General features: G+C 38.2%; 4 protein-coding genes and 1 long non-coding RNA gene across 6 annotated transcripts; 1 reads left to right on the top strand and 4 right to left on the bottom strand.

Annotated features, from left to right (window-relative positions):
* Positions 1 to 11610: 11610 nt before the first annotated feature.
* Positions 11611 to 12329, bottom strand: LOC145232708 (uncharacterized). Its single transcript, XM_080097378.1, has one exon. The coding sequence runs from the start codon at positions 12325 to 12327 to the stop codon at positions 11611 to 11613; it is 717 nt and encodes a 238-aa protein (XP_079953504.1). The 5' UTR covers positions 12328 to 12329.
* Positions 12330 to 12357: 28 nt separating this feature from the next.
* Positions 12358 to 16126, bottom strand: LOC145233436 (uncharacterized). Its single transcript, XM_080098163.1, has one exon. It carries the CDS (start codon positions 16124 to 16126, stop codon positions 13829 to 13831), a length of 2298 nt encoding a protein of 765 aa, XP_079954289.1. The 3' UTR covers positions 12358 to 13828.
* Positions 16127 to 17761: 1635 nt separating this feature from the next.
* LOC145233439 (uncharacterized) lies at positions 17762 to 20493 on the bottom strand. Its single transcript, XM_080098167.1, has 2 exons — positions 18608 to 20493; positions 17762 to 17832 (listed from the first exon to the last, which is right to left on the bottom strand). The coding sequence occupies exons 1-2, from the start codon at positions 20484 to 20486 to the stop codon at positions 17762 to 17764; spliced, it is 1950 nt and encodes a 649-aa protein (XP_079954293.1). The 5' UTR covers positions 20487 to 20493.
* On the top strand, positions 17767 to 22398 carry LOC145233440 (uncharacterized). 2 transcript variants are annotated; one of them, XR_013861096.1, is made up of 4 exons: positions 17767 to 17832; positions 18608 to 18833; positions 19134 to 19216; positions 22100 to 22397. It is a non-coding gene; the product is annotated as an uncharacterized LOC145233440 (long non-coding RNA). The 2 variants fall into 2 exon arrangements; XR_013861097.1 differs by having other exon boundaries at positions 17769 to 17832; positions 18553 to 18833; positions 22100 to 22398.
* On the bottom strand, positions 20995 to 22106 carry LOC145233438 (uncharacterized). The gene has a single exon (XM_080098166.1). It carries the CDS (start codon positions 21802 to 21804, stop codon positions 20995 to 20997), a length of 810 nt encoding a protein of 269 aa, XP_079954292.1. The 5' UTR covers positions 21805 to 22106.
* Positions 22399 to 22798: the final 400 nt, after the last annotated feature.

Genomic DNA, 22798 nt, shown 5'->3' with positions numbered 1-22798 from the left:
TACAAGATTAAAAAGTTATTGATATACACAAGACGTCTTCCATTCGAGTATACAACGCTAGCGCTTTATTATAAGACAAAAAAGCTTATTAACTCGTTGCGATGGTCTTGTATAATTGGTGATTGGACATAAACCCGAGACCTGGTTCAGATTTATTTTGATTTGTCACCATCAGCTTTGCACGAGAATTTCGCAATAATTAACCACGTCAAAGTTGTTTTCCGGTGGGGACTATTATTTGTCAGACGCTTAATGTGACTTGGTTTACTATTGAGTCGAAATTTGTTATTATTGAGTCCAGATTTTTCCCTTTACATTCACATTGTTTTAAAATAAACATAGTTGTTGAACATATATAGGCCTATTGCAGTAATTCATCGTTTTGTATAATGTACAAGAGTTTCACAGCTAGATTATTTTAAAGTTAATTAGACCTTTTAAAGGCAATTTATTTCTTGTTCAAAAATTAAACTGTGCTTTGTCCATTTTATTCTTTTTTTGAAATATTCCATGTTCATTGGTAGTTTGTTCAAACGTTATTGGAGCTTTAGGATTCATTAGCTAAAAGGAAGGAAATACTAATTTAAACAATAAAAGGTAATTCGACATTTATCTGAAAATTGCATTACTTCAATTGACTATGCTTATAATTAATGTTGTCAAAAACGACTTGGTCAAAATATTTGTTGCAAAACATCTCAACATACATAGACAACTTTATGCATACACACAAAACGTATCTTAATCTAAACTGACACTTTTTAATCGGTTTAAACTTAAAATTTTACTGATGGCACAATACCTGGTACCAGATTGAGATTCCAGTCAACTGTTCATAACGATTCACACAGTGTTTATCTGTTCCAGTGTGGCCACAAGCATGGTTTCTGATTGCGCTTCACTCTCCAAAACAAGTGTTACTTTGATTTTAATCCTTTTTATTTCACTGTGCAGGCAGTTGTGGCCAACAATTACACAATGTTAAAAAACACAAATTCTTCTTAAGACCTAACTCCTGGCACATCTAAAAAGTAAAGTGTAGAAATTTAATTTGTGGAACTTACAGCATATTTCTAAACACAGTCTAATGCCATAAATCAATGTTTCTCCACCTGGGGGTCGCGACCCCCGATTTTACAGAAACTTTCCACGTGACTTCTTTCTAGCATAGTTACCAACACAACAGTTTAATTTAATATAGGTGCAACAGCATTTGCAAATATACACTTCTATCTATGATTGAAAAATATGCTTGACATCATATGATGTCGCAATGATGCCAATGCTCTATATCGCGTGGCCGAGCAAGGAATGCCTTTGTTTGAATTTAAATAATAGACAGGAAACCTGGTCATAACCAACCTATTTGTAGTTTCTAATAAGTGTAGTTGTTCAAAATTTGCGATGATTGCAGAAAAGGTCGCCATGGCATTTTGTAGCCATTAAAAATGGAGTAAGAATTACCCACTTAACAGCCTCACGAGACGTTCAAAAACGAGTTTGAATTTCAGTAATATATTACGACCGGTTTATTGCCCATAACATTGATCTGATTGTCAGGGTGCAAATAATGTTTGAATAGCGATATCCTATAGTTCAGCTTACAGCGGCTCAGGTGGACCGAAGTTTGCTGTGTCAACGGCGGTTGCTTAGGACGGTGCTTCTCAAACTTTTTTTTATTGCGACGCCCCTGAAAATTTTTCTGAACATGCGACGCACCAGCAAATAAAAGTTAATGAGGAAACTTATTATTAAAGTTGTGTTTATTGATACAACAACAAAGATCCTTGAAACGGAACTATTCTGCGACGTGTGACCACAGTTGGCATGGATGGTTGTGCAGAGTTTAAGTACAGCGCAATTGTATTTTAAAATGTCCAATGAAATTGATATAAAACATTAGCCCGAAACCATGGGTTTAATATAGATAATTTAGAAACAAACAAATTTCTCTTGCGAAATCATTTCAACTTGTGGAAGAGCAGTTGCTGTGACTTTCGGCTTGAGTTGCAATTTTTCCCGTAAGCTTTTGTTGATTTTTGTGCACGGGCTAATTTCAAATCCGTTTGATCCCAATGGTTAAAGCTATTAAGTCCTGCGCCTTTCACATTGCTTGTGTGAGGATAGGGCTTTTATTAGTCAGTGTATTGCGAAACAACGCCCAATTTGATTGAGGACATATTTGGCAGGGGTAGCACCACAATTACAACAGGAACTAGTTGCAAATTGACGATCGAAACTCCAGATAAAACGGCTTTGTTCGCGTGTGGGGTGTTTATTACATAATGTTGTTGACGAGCCAATACTGCGTGGGAAGGTTTTAAGCCACGCGCAAAGGAGAGTGTATTTAATTTCTGAAACCATGCAAGACAAGGTAAACGTGGGCAAACTGGGTTCTGCATAAAAGCCGCCTAGTACTGCGTTCATAACGATTCGTGTAGCACGTAGCCCCCATGAAATGATAAATGCCCAGTACCAGTCGTTTTGTAGACTTTTCCACAACGAAAGCACAGCGCGTTCATCAGGCTACGAAATAGCTACATAGCTTCAAAATAGCTTCTGTTGCGTCGTGGAATCAACACTGTTCTTGCAAAATTTCGCAGTTTCACACTTTTTATCGGTGTGAAACTTGAATATTCTATTGGTTACACAATACCTGTTGCCAGATTGAGACCCAAGTCATGAATTCATAACGATTTACACTGTGCTTATTGCTTTCTGTTGGCGTTATTTAGCGTGGTTTCTGGTGCGCCTGATTTAGAGAGACTCTCCGATACTCTCCGAAACCCACTCTGGTTTAACCTTTTTGATTTTACCGTACAGGGTGTTCTAGCCGACAATTACACAGTTTTTACCAGAAACAAATTAGTTAAAAAATAAATCCTCAAGTCCTAGCACCTAACACATCTGAAACGTAAAGTGTAAGAATTTAGTTTAGGTAACTTGGCACATATTTGCAAACACAACCAAGTCTGAAACATAAGCAAAACAACAATAATATCAACACAAACGTTTCAAAACTTTTAATGATTTGACCGGTTGAAATGCTTTCTCGATTTAATTTGCTTGTAACTTGGAAAGGCTACGCATTTTAGCCCTGACATAACATATCAGGATGATGCCAATGCACTATATCGCGTGGCTGAGCAATATAATTGTTCAACATTTGTGATAATTGCAGGAAATATCACAGGTTGTCATGGTAGCGTGAATGTTTGTTTTGAGGTCGGTGACGGTGTTTGCGTGCCTAAGCGTTTCAAGTAGTTCAAGGTCAAATGGCAACAGATAGCGCGTAACGGTTTTCACGCAGCCAAGGTTAGAGAAAAACTAGAGTGTCACTGAAATAGGTAATTGCCACATCGAATTATCGTCTACGCAAATTGTGTTAATTATAAATCGTTTTTGTTTTACTCTCTGATTTGTTCAAAGTTAGCAATTTGAGCATGTTACGTTTCTGATTAGAAAGATTAGGTACATCTTTATCAGTACTTTGAAGAACGTATAATGGGTACTTTAACCCTTATGATAAAAAGATTGTTGGTTAATAAGATCATAGCAACACCTGCCGAGGACAATTTCCTTCGCTTGGAAAATATATCAAGCACGGCTGGCATCGTGTATTTTGTTGCCATTGAAAGAGGAGTAACAACTGATACACACTCAACAGTCACACAAGATGTTTAGACACGCTCGAATTTCTGTGAATAAATTACTCCTGACTTATTGCGCTTAAAATGATCGGATTGTCTGTTCCCATTGTGGAAGTTCAAATAATGTTTTGTGTCATGGTATGAGTTCCGCTTACAGTGGCTCACGTGGGCCGATGTTTTTGTGGCGATGGCGGTTACTTACGAGAAGTTGACATGCCCATATCTTGTGTGAAATTGCGGGTATTTTGACACATTATGGCAGGTACATTTTTTTCCACCAGATACCTATGCATACAAGCAAGGCGCAAAATTATTGTAAAATTTCGTTGAAATTGCCACAAAAATACTAATGCCTAGAGATAGACAATTTAGAAACAAAAAAATATTTTGGGCAAAACCATGTGATTTGAGTGCAAAGCAGTTTGTTTCAACTCAGGTTTTGTTTAAAATTTTCCCATAAACTTTTTATCCATTTCTGTGCCCGCACTTAATTCATAAATACGCTTGGTTTTAACCGTTTACTGTGTTTGTCTGTAAGAAGGCCGAGGACATCTGTGTGTTATTAGTCAGCGTATTGTGCAACACAATAACCACGCCCAATTGGACTAGGGATCCGTTTCGACAAGGGGGTAGCACCACAATTACAACAGGAACTGGTCCCGAAGTGACAATGAATTCCCCTGGCGTAACTCGAGTCGCGTTTTAGTGGTTAGGGGTGAGTGGGATTTATTTGCTTTATGCTATTGACAAGCAACTACTGCGTGGGAAGTAAGCCACGCTTAAGTTTTTCTGAACACATGTGAGGCAGTACAGCAGAGAGAAGGTATATTATAGACTTTGTAGCTTTATGAGAGGTTAGGAGCAATTTAAAAACATTTAATTTGCCAGCTTTTTTTCAACGATCAGAAAAACATGTCAATGTAAATCCCAAAGCAAACCGATGCGCTAAACTTTGTGAGAATACTAGTTAAGGTACGTAGACAATGCACGAGAAGCTTACCCGTTTTTGTTGCAATTTTGGTAAATGCGCTCTGTAACGAGATGTTTGTTTAGATTTTAGTTTGTGATAATTTTCACAGCATGTTCAAACGCCTGTGTGCCTGTGCGTAAAAATATAATTTACTGTGAAAAGAGAATTACAAAAACCCTAAGGTATTGTAAGTTGGTGCTTGGTTGTTACTAAGTTTATGTGGTGATTCACGAAAAGCAGTTTGTTTATGTGTCCGAATAGCCTTTTGTTTCAAGTAACCTAAATGCTGATTATTTTTAAACCACAAAACCGAAATTATGTTGTAATGAAACCTGAATTAGACGCAAAAGTGAGATAATCATTGAATAATTCTGTTTTTTAGCAATAAATGTGCTTCTGTATTGGGTCATATTTTGTTTGACTAAAAGAATAATTATTGCTACAAGGGTGAAATATGTCTCTACGTTTTAACAACTTAAATGTATTGTTTGTTTTTCAATCACAGCGAATATTTTTAGAAGAGTGTCTTTGTTATTAACTCGAGTTCGGGCGTTGGCTGTGCGCTTGCCCAAATTTGGTTTGGTGGGCAATCCGTGTTGTTTACTTTAGGGACTGTTGCCACGACAACTGTTAAGCGAAGTGCCACATAGCATTGATGAACCGTGAACAAGCTATTAGAAATTAGACGGAAACAACAAGGTCAACTTACGCATGACAAATCAAGCGCCCAGAGACTGTTTATGACTTTTCAGGAGTCATGTAGAGCGTCGTAGGATACACACAGATTGAATATTAAAAAACTCAATCGTAGAAACATGTTGAACTTTTTTCAACCGCAGTAAAAATTAAGAAGTATTACTTTGAGCTATATGTATTTCTAAACCAATTTCAAGCAAGAATGCAACATAGTGGTTTACAGGTAATTATTTCTTTCATTGCCGGTGGCTAAAATAATATTACAAAGCGCATGTCCCATACTGGTTTAATGTTGTGTTTTAATGATTTGTGAAGATGCAAACTTTGTGAACAGTTTTGTATTCAAGGGTTTAATCTGCAGTTTTCGCTTTGTTGTCGACCTATTTATGCAGGTGCTGGTTTATCTGGAAATCGTCTAATTTTGACGGCAAAGCATTATAAACATGTTGAATTTTAATAGAGTACGTTCGCGCCATTGGATTAAAAAGACTCAAGTCAATAATGATGTGACGTTAAATATTTTCGGTAATTATCATTTGAATGCTTAATCCTTTCCAACTGTTATAGATATCAGTTATTAACCAAACAGTTCTTGACCCAGGCCTTACAATTTTCTTTGCTAAGTTTAACGCAGTGTATACATTAAGTCTATAAAACATTCCAAGGTACATCATAATCATTTACCATAAATATTGAATTTGCGATTGAGTCCACATGACACAAAATTTGCTTTGTTATACTTCACATAAAAGTTGTAGCTAATTTATATTTGTGTAAAAGCATAAGGTAATAAAGTTCAACAAAGGGGTAGTTGCAAACTGTGTGGGCGTCCATTTTACATCATGCGTGACGTCCAATGACGCCATGGAGGGAAAAAATCCGATGTGGATGGTGGATGTAATCCAATCGGTTAATTTACACCGGACGGAAGGCGGATAATTATGCTTGGTCTAAATGTTTGCATATTTCGATTTTCCATTTTTGTGGGCAACTAAACGTAAGAAGGTGTAGCAGTTGAGATTTATGTAAACTTCACTGTGTATATGGAAACGATTTCGCAATATTTTAGTGTGTTTTTTGGCATTGATTTGTGTTTGCTTTCAGATCCGCGTTTTTTACGCGTTTTGATTTAGGTTTATGTGCACTTCGAAACAGTTAGTTATACAAATCGACCATTGTATCATTTTATTTCGCAGTTTATAGATTCTATAAAGAAGGAAATGTCAAAAAAGCCGATAAAATCAAAGTTAGTACTTATTGACATAAACGGGTATCCATGAAAAGCAGTTGTTTTATGTTGTTTTGCATTGATATCGATTGGTTTGTTTCATATAAACCTAAGTTAATGATTGCTTTGTAAGCGTATTATCTTTTACCCTCAGCGGAAAAGTTTAGTAGAGTGATTTTTATCTTGGGATGACGTACTGGCCGTTCGGCGCGTGCGAGGCAAAGCAGTCCAAATATGGTATGCTTGTGACAGGCACTTCATTGCCTTTGTTCGTTTTAGTTGCTAGGCCAACAGAACTTGCTAGGGCAAAGGTACGGACTGAAATTTGTCTCACCCCCGTCGTTTTTAGTTGAACTTGTTTATGTTTGTTGCATAATTAAGCGCAGCGGACATTTGAACAACAAATAGAAAAATGTTCTCTATTTACCGGCAGCTTAAAAGATCATGTGGCCTTGGTTGTTTAAATTCAAGAAGGGCAGGGAACTGATCCTAAAATTTGATCTGTCAAGTGTATGCTTGCTTGAATCTCCAAACCAAGTTACCGAACAAATGCAAGATGGTGATTCAATGTGTGTTAAATCGTCATGTTTTGGGCGTTTTAGCGGTTATGGTTTTGTGACAAAGGAAATTATTTTTTTAGATTGATGGCTTCGCTACCCACGTTTAAATTTTATTGTCTCCCAAATTTAACACAGTGCTGTTTCATATCGAATTTAATTATGATGGAAAGTAATAAACAAAAAGAAGATATTTCGGTTGTTTTTAGACAAGAGTTTTTCCCTAAACCATTACTACGAAACTATTCCGTCGTTTAGTACGAGAATGAACCATATTAGGCGCACCATTGGATAAGTTTGAAGGTGTGTTATGAAGTTGATCCCTGAATAGCAACGCTCTTTTAACAAGGGTGTCGTAACATTACCCACATAAATAGAGACGATTTCGCGCTGGTTCAGTAGGCAAACAGAAGCCAACTGTGGTGGATTCGATCGAATGATCATGCTTGGCTTGTTGTGGTATACTTAAACCAAGCCACGATTGTCGTAAAAAGGCTCTCGTTTGGTGAAGGGGTAGGATGCATTTAAGAACCGTGTCAATAATTATTATTATAGTAGGATTGCGGTTTTATTCTGTAAAGTTACTTTTTATTTCGACTGATTCTATCCGTTTGTGGACTTTCCTATTCACAGAAAAATATACTTTGAAAGTAAATGAAAAAAGGACATTGTTTTTGCATATTCCTCTTGAGTTGGAAATTATTAGTAATGACTTTGATATGGCTTAACATGTATTGTTCGCATCTACTTCAAACCAACAGTCAAGTGCTTAGAAAACAAACAAAACTGAGCAGTTTGATGCAAAAAACATGCAAGATTTGTATTTCTATGGCCATGTTGAGGTGGCATATTTTCCTTGCGCATATCTTTGATGTTAAACGGAACGTTCGTCACACAATCTAGCTTTATTGAAGGTAACAGTTTTGTAAAATTAAACATACATCGTAGATGATCATCTGGTGATCAATAAGCGGCACTGAATTAATCTTTAATTCAAATGCCACATGCACTGATAACAAGTGGCTAACCATCTTGCTTAGATTATTGCATATTGTGGAGTTTTAAAACATTTTTACATGCTGTGGTATTAGTGCAAATATGATAAAGAAATTGCAGATGTGTTTTACACTAGAAATGTAAGAGAAACATATTGTAGCGTTTAATGGTTTTAGTTGAATATAAAAACAGCTTGAGTCCAAATGAGACTTACACTGTTTAAAAATGTATGCTGAATTTATATCAGTGTTGTATCATAGCTCCAAAGCCTTAAGTGCAGCCTGTCCAATGCATTTACCTTTATACATGACCTAACCACAAAGTCATCATTTTGCCTTTTTGTATTGTTTTTAGAAAGCAAAATGTTAACTGCGAGGTGAAAAGTTTGACCTATTTACGGTTTTGTAGTTAACTTTGTTGCATGCGTCGGTCTTGTTTGCAAAGCACATCTTTACCATATAAGGCAATAACGGTTTCTGTTTAGCCCTTTTCTCCTAACGTGTTAAACATTTACAGTTTATTTACCAACACTAGTGCACACTTGTAACCACTATGCACGTTGGCTTCTGCTATAACTGTGGTGAGAAAGGCCTCAGTGAAGGTAGGATGCATGTTGTGGAGGCAAGTGACTGTCATTTAGATATGTGGTAATGAAAGATCGCTTGGTGCAAAAGGTTGACCGACTTAAATAGATTTGAAGCAGATAAGGTGTGGACAAATTTTAGCACTATAATCGTAAATTTCGAACTTGATTGAGTCAGATTGTAAACTAACCTGGATTTTAACAAATGCAATTAGAAAAGAAATTGAAACCTACGTTTATATTTTACAACATGTAATGCAGTCTGGTGAAATTTATGACATATGGATAGTCACATAGCAATTTCAACTACACTATTTAAACATTAAAATAAATGCGCAACAATGTAAAGGACAATGTGATGAACATTTTTAGGATGTGTTTTTTTGCCCACATGAATCAAAATATCGGTTAGTTTTTTAAATTAAATTTGGTTTGCTTGTAATCGCCCTTAATTCGTACCGCATAGTATTCCATTTACGTGCTTACTGTCTGTCAAGTTGTACAGTTACGTCAGCATAGCTATAAATAGTCGCACCGTGGCTTTCTCATCGCCCGACGATCCGCAAAGGCCACAAAATGCTTAGGCTGGGTGTTGGTTTTCGGTGAGGTTGTTGTGCCCTGATGCAGGTAGGTGCATTGTTTTGTAAGTTCTAAAGTATGATTGATGTGGGTGAAAAAAGTGTGTAGCTAGAATTTTTACTAACAATTAGTGACAGGAAATTGCTACATCCTTTAAAAAGGTTAAGTTTTTTAACTTCTGTGATTTGCAATAGGAAAGCTTTGGTGCGTTTGCTTGGCGGTGTGCGCAGATTTACTTGAAGGTATATTTCGGTTGGAGGTATAGGTGCATTGCTTTGTGTAACAAAGGTGTGTAGCTAGAGATTCATTTTCTCACAACTAGTAACAGGAAATTGCTTTTTTTCTTTAAAAAGTTTTAGTTTACTTTTGTGTACTAGTTTTAATGTGTAGCAATCTTTGATTTGCAATATAGTAAAGCCATTGTGCGTTTGCTTGGCGGTGTGTAGATTTACTTGCTGGTACTGTTCAAAACGACTACTGGACACTGATTGTAAGTATTTTTCACAGTGTTGCAGTCAAACGGAAATTTGACACATAGAAAGTATCAAATTTATTCGGAATTGACAGCCATAGTAATAAACGATTTAATCGGTTTGGCACTCGACAGAGAGGAACCCAACAATTTCACATGTTTTTTTCATGAAGCATTTTGACGCCTCGGTTTATTAAACTATTTATGGTTGGTACGATGTTTATTAAATTTCCATTTGAATTGATTTTTCAGGTTGCCATTGGTGCAAAATTCATGTAAGCACAATTTAACACTGTTTCAAAATGTTGAGATAAGTTACACATTAAAATGGTAAATACAGTGAGTAATATTCGTTTACATAGCCGTGTCTAGCAAAATAGTACTGTTTTAAAAAGATAAATCGTATTGTCCCAAAATACTGGAAAAATAGATTGCAGTTGACCTGGTCTAGAGAATCGCGGTATACTAAGACACCATGACAAGCTTTTGCGTGTTTTTGCTTGTACGCAGAAACAAACAAAAGTGTCGTTTATAGTGTCCAAACCCTAGTCATTTCCAGCCATTTTGGTTATACTATGTGGCTAAAGCAGGAAACGAAAATTACATTTTAAGTTTGCAAAGCCTCTCTCTTGAAACCGGTTTAAAAAAGTGATACAAATTTCCGTTAAGACGTCTAATGATCGGTTACTTGCAATGAAATCAAACCGTTTAGGATTCGCACAGATTCAAAACTGGTCAACAATAAAAAGCTAAAGGTGCTAAGATCACTTACCAATTTGATTGATCAAATTAACAAGATAAACCATTATTTTAATGTGTCTATGGTACCTTAACAAACCAAACATGTACAAAAACATATCTCAAGAAAATAAACATTACATACAAAGATTTCGACGGAAAACAATTTCTAGACTTTCTGTGACAAAGCAGAAAACAGACTTTGACAGACTGTTTCTTTTATAATTTTCCTCAAAATTGCTTCACACTTGTCGACATAAACTTACCATAACTTGCACCTTGTTACTTTAGATAAATTCAAAAGGCGTTGGCGTTTTGTGAAATAATCCGTTGTAATGGTTTTGATTTTATCACTAATCAGTTTAGAGTTGTAAGAACATTCCCGACCCCTTTTTTCTGACCAAACCTTGTTATAGACCCGAAATTCGGCACAAATGATGCCAAGTGTCAGGTCACGTCAGGACAAAGGATCAAACAGCACCACAGCACTCTTGCCAAATGACGATAAGTTACAGCAAATTTACATTCCTACAAGGTGGAGATTTCCTAATAAATCTGAAAAAAAGATCAGGAAAAAGAAGTTAAAGGATAGTAAGTAGACTGAACACCTGTTAGACAACACTAACTTTTAAAACGATACTTTGACGATAAAACTACACTCGTTACTGGGATAACCAGGTAAGGAGGAGTGCCCAGCGACTAGATGATTTGCCAGGCGTTTTTGTAAACATGGCACCTTCGACTCAATTTAATAGTTCCGACTCAATTTTACTTGTTTGCTATATTTTATTTGATTAGTCGTAAAGCTTTTTACGTAAGTGTTTTTTAACATAAAAAAGATTCGTTTTAACCGCTCTTTGTTTGAAATGAAAATTGTTTTAATCGGTACATTAGGTCGATACATTCACAGCCTAGTACCAAGCGTTTACTGTACAATCAAACCATAATGGAAACAAAAACATCAATAAACTAATGTCTGGTACAATGTCTTTCAATAGCAGTGTATTGTGCAACAATAGAACAATAAGCAACCAAAAACCACACTGCCTAATCTTTTTAATCCTCTTCTTTCTTTTAAAGACCTTTGATCATCCCAGAAAAATCGCGACAGCCAAAACCGAGCCTTTTCTATAGTCTAGTTTCATGTTATGTTGTACTTAAGTAATACCGTGTTGCTGTGTTTTGGCGTGGATTGTTTTTGTGTTTTTTGTATGACAAAGAGAGTCATTTTTGTTGTGGGTGAAACACCAGCCTCCTTAGAGCCTGTTGGGCGGCAGGTATGGTGTCTCAAGGGAATGGATAGATTGATAACACAAGATTCTTCTCCGATAGGACGCGACCACAATGGCCTTGCAGGTGCGGCGTGCGTTAGTGTGATCCACTCAAGTTGCTCACGATTAACCCGTTGATAGAGTCTCACTGCTTTACTTATTTCGTCTGGGTTGTTGCCGAAACTAGTTTGTTCAAGATCTGTGCTTGCAATTAAACCTTGGAAGATTTCACACCTTATCTCCTGCAAACGTCGTCGTATGCCTTCAGCCAGATATTGATCTCGATAACTAGTGAATTCGACTAAAGAGATTTCTTCCTCCAAAGAACAAGGCTTGAACTTCAAATCAAACTCTCTATGGTTAGAATTCCAAACAAAGGTTGGAACTGCGTTCTGAACCACAGTTAAACGATTTATCTCACGCTTAGCTTCAGTAGAAAGTTGCAATGTGTTATTGCGTACACGATTTATTTGTTCCTCTTCTTCTTCACGGTTCCTGGAATGTCTGTTCTGTCTGGAACAATTAGAAAGTCTTGCAAATCTGATGCTTCTACGTCGGAATGAGCCTCTTAAACTCGATCGATTCATCACTACCTCAAATATTAGGCACACACAGAGTTGATTAACACTCTGTATTCTTGATTATTTGCTTTAAGCGATATCGTTGATTAGCTCTTGGCCAGCTAATCACAGCAGTGAGATAAAACCAAATTTAGCATCCACAAATAGAACAGCGAAAACATCAAAGTCCACGCTTATATAACAATGCGAAACATGGGCCGGTGTACGGATACTTTTTCTCAATTTATTTATATTATTTATTTTAAGGTAGCCATGTAATTTATAGTGCCATAGCGCCTTTTAGTGAACATCATATGCTTTTTCATAGGGTGGAAACGACGCGTTCTAACACGAAACACTCTGCGGAAACATTGCAAATATCGACGGAAACATGTGTCACAATGGAACAAACACTATGTTTACTGTTAGATCTTTCTGGAACCCGAAAAATGGCTAGAAATAGCTTATGACTACCATAGAAACGGAAATATAAACATTAGTCTTTCCAGAATTGAGGGTAAACGTACTGCGAAACACTATTGCGAAATAGCATGCAATAGTTTTCATAAACATTGCGCAATAATGTTGCAACAACCGTTACAAAAGCTCCCCCCTAAAATGCTTGCACAATGTGTTTGAATGAAAAACACATTTTATCCATATTAATGTTCGTTAGCGACAAGCGACAAGAGATATTGGTCAATAGATGGGGGTAGGCGCTGTCACGTGGGGAGTTATACGTTGGGAAAAATATGCACAATTCAAGATGGAAAATGAACACAACAATTATATATCTTGTCAATAAGGGTATGACTCTTCAGCTCTTAGATTAAATATCATTAGGAAAAACGATTAACATTGTGAAAACAAGGGCGAAAGTAAAGAATATATATGTGAGTTTAGACTGGCGACAAAAAGTTGACAAAATTGCACACAAGAATGTTTTATCGATTATAATGCGGCTTAATAGCTTTGATATATATTTATTTGTTTATTATTTTTTTTTTTTTCTTTTTTTAGATTTATGAGTATATGCGTTTCTTGTATAAATATTTACTTTTTCATTCATGTAAAAAGGAACGGCGGAATAATGCGATGCAAATATCATATGACAAAGTAATGTGTGCTATTGTATTCTCCACAAGTTTCGAATTTTGAATTTTTAACCTTATTTGCAAAACATTGATTATATATTTTTGTAGTGGAGACACAATAAGGGGTTTCTGCACTTGAATGAGAAAGGAGGAAACAAAGAAATATTTATATATACACAAAGAAATTGTCATGCAGAAACAAGGTTAGTAATATCTTCACGGATTAGATATATATATTGGTTTCCCTAAGCAAAATTTGTTTGACTATTTTAGCATAATGACAAACGTGAAACATTAAAGTTACTGTGTTGTGTTATAATATGCCAAACGGCTAGAGTTAAATTTCGTTCAGGCTTATCTGAATGTGTGAAATGTTTAATATAGTATAGTGTAACATATGCTGTTCGCTCAGCAACTAGTCTGGGAACAGTATTTCAGGCTTCTGGTTCTGTGTTAATCGCTTCCTGAGACTGTGCATTTGTGTCGTCATCATTGTTTTGTTGTTGATGACGTAAATTCCAGCGGCGTTGTAATTCTGCCACTGCCTGGTTGATCTTTGGTCTTGCTATTGGATGAATACGTTGAAAAAGATGCTTTAATGTCAACAGGGACAAGGCTATTCCCCAGAACAAAGCTTGGATAACGAGGAAGGAGAGGAATGCATTTGCAGCAGGACTGGTCACAGAAGATAAAAGGGTGATGAAAGCTGACTTGAGAAGATTTTGCGGTAGAACCTTGTCATCAATTCCCCCTTCTGTGGAAAGGTTAGTTTGTGAGTCGAAGAAAACATTCATTCGTTCGTTGTTTAGTTGAGTGCTTGAGAGGACGGCTAGAACGTCCGATAATGCGCGATTTTCGCTAGGTATATATTTGAGAAGCTGGGCCGCTTCAACGAAATCATAAGATTGAAAAGATTCATTTATCATCTTGATAATAGGAGAAAGTAGTTGGATATTGGTTTCGACTCTTGCAAGAGTATAATTGACGAATAAGTAATAAGTATTATGAACTTTGAAAGTGAACATTCGGTTGGGCCGAAATGTTTCCTTGTAAACTAGGTCTGGGAAAACATTACTCTGGTCATAAAGTTGGTAGGTCTTTTCGTCGTTGTTCACGTGGCCATCATGAACTTTTACGAAAAGAGGCCTTGTAGCATAGTAATTGCTATTCTTTATTCGCAGACTTCGCAACAAACGCATTTTTGATGTAGTACAAGCGGTCTCTAAGAGTATGTCGCCGTGCGTTATCGCTGCTGTGGGCTTCCCTTTCAAGTAGGATAATATCTGGCTTGGGGAAATGTGTACACTGGCCCCAGCCAGTAATGCCGTTATTTGTGTAGACTGGCATTGAAAGTATAAGATATCTGACAGCTGTCTTCTAAATTCGTCGTTTACAGTATCTATTATGTTATTTAGGAAACCCAATACGGGTGAGACGTCGAAAGAGACGTTAGAATTCTTCTTTAGAGGTTGGATCTTCGATTTTAAACAATGGTGTGCCTGTATGACGTAACCATGTAAGGCACAGATAGAATCACGAGGCAAACATTTTGTACGTTTACATTTGTCCCAGTGATGGATGGAGAACGCAAGTGCAGGTATTTGAAGCCTGATTGGCACATGTTGCTTGGAATAATGAATTTTCATAGACGTATTCATAATATATTTAATCTGAGGACAATCCAAGTTTGCCGGTGGCGACCAAACATAGCGTTTGAAACCGACAGTGCATTGTCCAGAATGTATATCGCATCCAGACATCGGCTGAAAGGGAGTTGTTATACGATTTTGGATAGGATCGTATAGGAGATCAAATCTTGTTAGAACTGCATTTAGAATAGTTGCTTTGGTGGTCACAGGCCACTTGTATTCTGGTATATACTTGTTTGACGTCTTGAAAACTTGTTGACCGTGTTTTCGCAGAGCACCGGCACCCGGGGCTTGGAGGGTTTTATTCCATTGCACACAGTCATGAGCTGACGGCGGAGGGATGTAACGGACAGATTGATCATGGGTCCTGGACCCGAAAAAGTAGTAAGTGCAGACTCCGTCAGTTTGAAGTAATTCACACGTAATAGCAGGAATGTGACGTAGATGATTATCGGGTTTAAAGACCTTGACAGCACATGTCTCAACGAAATGTGCATCATGGTGGACACAGGGTTGCGGTCGTTGAATATCATACTTGTTGATGGTTTGATGGTGGGAACATACATTCATATCGTAGACTAGGGATGGGTTTACGCATTGCACAACTGAAAACAATATGTATATACATATGTACAATTTGTTGAACCGTAGAAGACTAATCAGATTCAACAAGGTAGTCGTCATATCTGCTTGGGCGCTGTGTATGCCGTCTTGGGCGAGCTGGGGCTGCTTGGGCTTCATTGGGTAAGACTTCAACGCTTGTGTCTGTCTGACTTTCCTCTGATTGCTCAGGTAGCTGGTCTGCGGTTTGGAAGTCTCGTTCTGGATGAGTGATTTCGCTTTGTGGTTCTGCCCAGTCGAGTTCTGGATGACTGATTTCATCGTTAGATTCTGCCAAATCGGGTTCTGGATGACTGATTTCGTCGTGAGATTGTGCCAAATCGAGATTCGGTTGGCTGATTTCCGTTGTTGGAGTTTGATTGTCATAGACTGGAGAGATGTTGTCATCTGTAAGCGGTTGCGGGAGATCAAAGGGGCAGGATGGCGTTTCTTGTTCCGGACTGGAGTGGGAGATCGTCTCATTTTCGGTGAGTGGTTGGTCTGTCTGTTCTTCTGTCTCTAAAGAAGTTGGGTTATTGTTATCTAACTGCTGTTGCTCATTAGTCGCTTTAGTGCAGCTTGTTAGTGGCTGAGCTAGAGAATCTGGCGATTCTAAAAAATCTGGAACAAAATCAAGTAAACGCTCTGCAGGTTTCAAACGATTTAAAGAAACAACGTAAGGTTTGCCGTGACGCATTATTGTATAGTATTTAGCTCTGCGTTGCAAGACCTGAAAGGGGCCGGTATAGGCACCGTCTAAAGGAGCTTTTCTAGCATCTGTTCGCATAAACACATGGCTGCAACTGTATAGTCGCGGGTCCATGAAGGTCTCTTGGTTGTGAGGGAGCCGTGTTGGTGTATACTTGAATTGGTTGAAATATCTTCTTTGTGCTTGCAGAAATTCACCCGAAGGAGAGGCACTAGATGGATCAGGAGGATTTATACAAGTTCCAGGCAACCTCATTTGTTGTCCCCACATGATTTCGGAGCTGGATGCCCCCAAGTCGTCATTGTGTGTTGCGTTTAATGCCAGGACGGCTAAAGGTAGGGCGTAGTACCAATCACCTTTTTCTGTTAGGCTGCGTAAGGCACGTTTTATGTTTCTATTCTTTCTCTCGACTGCGCCATTCGCGTTGGCGCAGTAAGCTGACGTAGTGAAATGTTGAATATTCAAGAATTTCATGGCCTGTTGCCATTCCTCATTAGTGAACGAGGAGCCTCTGTCTGATGATAGATAGGAAGGTGTCCCATAAACACTCACGTAATTGTATAGAAACGCATTTATTATGGTAGAAGTTTTAGCATCTTTTAATGGTACCGCCACAATATGTCTTGTGAACCGGTCAACCATGACCAATATGTGACAATGGCCGTTAGAATCATTCAACTTTCCAATTAGATCAATGTTAATGTGCTGGCCTTTCTGACTTACGGGAGGATAATGTACAAAGGGCGTCTTCACATGACGAATTACTTTAGTACGCTGGCAAACCTGGCATGAACGTGACCACGTGACTACATCGCGTTTTAATCCCGGCCAGACAAAACGTTTAGCCACTAATTTGACTGTTGGTTTTACTCCAGGATGGCTCAAGTTGTGGATCAAGTCATAGGCGAGCTTCCTGTAACCTGGCGGAAGAAGAGGGCGAGGAGACCCTGGAATGCTCTCATCACAAATAAGCTTGAGGTAGCTGTTTGGTAAGTTGTGTAATTTTAAGTTTAAAGAATGTTCAGTAGAATTGCAAAAGGCTTGCAAGTCACTGTCATTGGCCTGAGCCTTAGCTATCGTCTCATAGTCTAGCTTGTTTGCATGGTGGTAAATAGCATTAATACTCGACCTTGATAAGCAATCAGCTACTGTATTTTTAGCGCCTGGCAAATATTCAATGTCAGAAGTGAACTCTGAAATAAAAGCAAGAGCACGAGCTTGTCGTCTGTTAGCGATATCCCTTCCTGTTACTATAGCAGAACATAAGGGGCGATGGTCGGTGTAAATCTTGAAATTGCATCCTTCTAAGTAGTGCCTAAAATGTTTGAGTGCATTTACTATTGCCAAAAGCTCCCGGTCGAATGTACTGTACTTTTTTTCAGTTTTTGAGAACGTTTTGGAAAAGAAAGCTAAAGGCTGCACCTTTCCTTCAAAAGATTGATGCAACACTGCACCCATGGCCACATCCGAAGCATCTGTGGTAAGTGAGAGTTGTGCTTTTGCGTTAGGAAAAGCTAATTCAGTTTGTTGGATAAGAAGTTCTTTTGCTCGTTCAAATGCTTTTTGTGCCTCTGGTGGCCAATTGACTCTGCTATTGTTCCGTCTGTTGCCTTTTAATAGGTCATATATGGGAGCTAACACGCCTGATATGTTAGGTAAATGTGCCGCATAAAAGTTTATCATTCCACAAAACCGACGGACTTGTTTAACTGTAGTTGGTCTTTGAAAATCCGTTATAGCTTGTACCTTTGATGGGACAGGTCTGATCCCAGTTGGCGCTATGAGGTGGCCCAGGAATGTTAACTGCGCACGGCCAAATTGGCATTTTGCAGGGTTTATGTACAAGCCAAAATCACTGAGGCGCTGGAAAACCTGTTTAAGATGCTCTAAATGTTCTTCCTCATTCTTTGAGTAGATTAATAAATCGTCAACATATCCAGTTACATTAGTTAAACCTTCCAGAGCCATATCGAGTAATTGGGACATGAAACTCGCGCTATTCACTAAACCCATCGGTAACCTCTGGTACACGAAACAACCAACAGGGGTCCGAATTGCTGTTCTGGGTTGATGTTCCTCCGCGATTTTAATCTGATAAAAAGCTTCCTTCAAATCGATTTTACTGAATATTTTGCATCCATGTAGAGCAATAAATGATTGACTTAGGCGAGGCATTGGATATTTTGTCTTTTCCGTGCAGCTGTTCAAGACACGGGCATCTGAGACAATTCGCAAATCATCTGTGCCTTTTTTAGCCACTAAATGGACGGGCATCCCGAATTGAGACTGCGCTCGGCGGATAATTCCTCGTCTACACATATCTTCAAGTTGCTTCTTCATGCGCTCAAAATATTCCGGGCGGACTCGCCTAGCCTTTTGTACTGCTGGCATCCGGTGAAGCGGAATTCTGGCCACTATCGGATGCTTGGGCTCACGGTTATAATTTGGGACAGCAGTTATCTCGGGAAATTTCGCTAACAGGTCAGTATATTTTTTGTTGTGCAGGACTGGGGCTTGAAGCAGCAATTGGTTGTCTTTTGGGCTTATGCTAACCTGCTTTCCAGTAGTGTTGCATTTCAAAAACCCGCCTTGTGGATTCAAACTTAGATTTTGTGCCTGTAAAAAGTCAAAACCTAAAATAGGATAGGAGATTTCAACTTGATCAAATTCTACTTCAACAGGACCAAAACCAATATCGACCGTCTGTAATGACTTTCCAAAACACTGTATAGGCTGACCAGATACTGTAGTATATTTGCTCATCTCCTTTTGTGGTTTCAGACCTGCTTTGGCTGGGATAAAGCTTCCTGCGCTGCCGCTGTCAATCAAAAACTCCGTATTAGAAAGCACATCTTTGACACGAGGTAAGTTCTTGTCTATTGTTTGAATAGCATTCAGAGTTTGTCTTGGTATTGCAATCTGTAACCCTTCATGATATTTTGGGCATGGAGGACCATAACATTTGAAAGCTTTGTCCTTGTAGCGTTCATGTATGTAGCAAAGGTTTGGCGGATTAGGATTTTGACGTCCAGGGCGGTATTCCTGGTTCGCTTGAGTGAATTGAGGGTTTCTTTCATGCTGTGGACGAGTGTCTGTTGGAATGTATTCTGGCCTTTGCTGCTGTTTAGGGGGTCCCCAGAAACGCGGTTGATTGAATTGTTGGTTTCGCTGGAATTGCTGCTGGTTGTAATAGTTTTGACGGCTATAATTTCCTTGAAAACGCGGTGGAAATTGATTGTTTTGTTGAAAATTTGGTCGTCTATTGTCATTTTGAAATCGCTGGTTTGAGTAGCGTTGCTGACGGAAAGGTTGCTGTCCCCTGGACATATGTGTTAAGACTTCATCTAATTTTGCTGAAAGTTGTGTTACTGCAGAGTTTTTTCCATCTTGTGTTGGCTTATTATCGCTGAAATCGCCGGCAACATAACGGTCATAGTATTTTGCCATGTCCATAAGAGTGTCAAATTTCGTAGCTCTTATTAGCGGTCTGACATGAGTGGGAAGTAGATTTAAGAATGTGTTTTCCACTAGTTCTTTTATGGTTGGGTCATCTGACACTTTTCTGGGACAAACAGATAATAATTTTTGTAGCAACTCAAAGGCTGATTCATTGTTGGGGTCGAAAGTTATATCATTCATTAACTGGATCCAAGAAGATTTTCCACCACTTTGCAGCTGTGAAATCATTAAGTCTTTAATTGAATCATAAGGTTTCTCAGAGTCTGAGGCTTGAACAATAGCAGAACGAAACTTGTCTGTCTGTTTGTCATTGAAACTGGTTATCAACAGCGAAAAGCGTGCGTTATCATCTATGACCTTGTTTGTGTCAAAGAAGTTATCTAAAACCTTGAAGTAAGTTTTAATATCTTTTTTATGAGACCATAATGGTGGGATTTTCAACACAGACATACGCATTGTGTCTAATTCTTGGTGTAGAATGTTAGTAGACATATTAGTAACTGGAACAACAAATTTTGCAGAACCGCATAATGCTGGTCCGCTTAAATTCTGAGATGCGCGGTCAGACTGTGTTGGTGCTATGTCGTCACTAGTTAAGTCATTTCCTGACAGCTGTTGTTGTTGACTTGCTTCAAAAATACTGGCAGATTCATCAGACGTACTGGCGTTTGCCATGTTAGATTTGCTTCGAGTATTATACACGTGGGCTAACTTTTTATGTTCAGGCGTTGATTTGCCCTTTGATTTGGCCTTTGAACCCTTACCTAGCGTGACTGAGCGAACTATTTTTGACAGTGTGAATGTTGTGTTTTTAACTTAGTGTGGGAAAACGTTTTAGTCCCTATAGAGACGGCTGAAACCAGACCAAACCAATATATATAATAGCAACAAATGTTAGTAATGCAGAACAGAAAAACGTTTCCGGCTTAGACAAAGCCGCTCTTGTGAAACGTGAAATTAAATGTAATCAGAAAACACACAGGCTGTATTGCATGCACTATGTGATTGTTTACTTGACACAAGTTCCTTTACTTTAAGATTTATAATTGAATTGGAATGAATATATATGCACAAAAAATTATTGCTTGAACAAAGCTTCAATCAAAATCAATTTTATCACACAACGTTTAATATGTCTGAAAATCGTTAGGATTCAAGTGCAGAAAATGATGCGCACACTTACTTAAGCAAGGGTTATGAAATCCGATGACGCGAATGCGTAGATGTGAATGGATTGTACCAGGTATTCCAGATGCTCTGGAACTTCGTCTTCCGTTTCCCACGATGACTCAGCAGCGTGGTAGATGACCAAAACGTCGGCTTGCTCGGGAAACGAGCTTGGCAAGTTCGAACCTCTGGGATAGGGGCACCAGTTTGAAACACCAGCCTCCTTAGAGCCTGTTGGGCGGCAGGTATGGTGTCTCAAGGGAATGGATAGATTGATAACACAAGATTCTTCTCCGATAGGACGCGACCACAATGGCCTTGCAGGTGCGGCGTGCGTTAGTGTGATCCACTCAAGTTGCTCACGATTAACCCGTTGATAGAGTCTCACTGCTTTACTTATTTCGTCTGGGTTGTTGCCGAAACTAGTTTGTTCAAGATCTGTGCTTGCAATTAAACCTTGGAAGATTTCACACCTTATCTCCTGCAAACGTCGTCGTATGCCTTCAGCCAGATATTGATCTCGATAACTAGTGAATTCGACTAAAGAGATTTCTTCCTCCAAAGAACAAGGCTTGAACTTCAAATCAAACTCTCTATGGTTAGAATTCCAAACAAAGGTTGGAACTGCGTTCTGAACCACAGTTAAACGATTTATCTCACGCTTAGCTTCAGTAGAAAGTTGCAATGTGTTATTGCGTACACGATTTATTTGTTCCTCTTCTTCTTCACGGTTCCTGGAATGTCTGTTCTGTCTGGAACAATTAGAAAGTCTTGCAAATCTGATGCTTCTACGTCGGAATGAGCCTCTTAAACTCGATCGATTCATCACTACCTCAAATATTAGGCACACACAGAGTTGATTAACACTCTGTATTCTTGATTATTTGCTTTAAGCGATATCGTTGATTAGCTCTTGGCCAGCTAATCACAGCAGTGAGATAAATTTAGCATCCACAAATAGAACAGCGAAAACATCAAAGTCCACGCTTATATAACAATGCGAAACATGGGCCGGTGTACGGATACTTTTTCTCAATTTATTTATATTATTTATTTTAAGGTAGCCATGTAATTTATAGTGCCATAGCGCCTTTTAGTGAACATCATATGCTTTTTCATAGGGTGGAAACGACGCGTTCTAACACGAAACACTCTGCGGAAACATTGCAAATATCGACGGAAACATGTGTCACAATGGAACAAACACTATGTTTACTGTTAGATCTTTCTGGAACCCGAAAAATGGCTAGAAATAGCTTATGACTACCATAGAAACGGAAATATAAACATTAGTCTTTCCAGAATTGAGGGTAAACGTACTGCGAAACACTATTGCGAAATAGCATGCAATAGTTTTCATAAACATTGCGCAATAATGTTGCAACAACCGTTACATGGGGAACCAAGTCACCTGATGCGGTTGTTACATAAAATCTTAATTGTAAAAACAGAATCTTTCTGCTTGTTCGTAGATACTGACGATGCTGTAATAGCGAAATATATATATCTTTAAAACCAAAGGGTGAACGACTAAGTGATTTGTCGGAACTTACATCTATTGTAAAAACAGGATCAGGTATTTTGAAACAAAAGGGGTACTGGAGAAACTGGAGTGTTACACAAGGTTCTATTGTTGTAGATGAAGCCTTTTTTAAAAGTGAAAAGATTGTTGACGCTGAGATATCTCATTTTGTTACTATAGTGGACAGTTGAAACGTGCCTTAACCCTTTAAATTTAAGATTTTATCTTATTAGGAAATTGTTTGTATTATTGTAATAAAATTTGAAACATAGGTTTGAACGTTTTGTGTCTTATGCAT

The sequence above is a fragment of the Phallusia mammillata genome, chromosome 6, assembly GCF_965637545.1.
Source record: "Phallusia mammillata chromosome 6, kaPhaMamm4.hap1.1, whole genome shotgun sequence".
NCBI lineage: Eukaryota > Metazoa > Chordata > Ascidiacea > Phlebobranchia > Ascidiidae > Phallusia > Phallusia mammillata.
The sequence above is the reverse complement of the archived record's forward strand: the minus strand, read 5'-3'. Positions and strand labels throughout refer to the sequence as shown.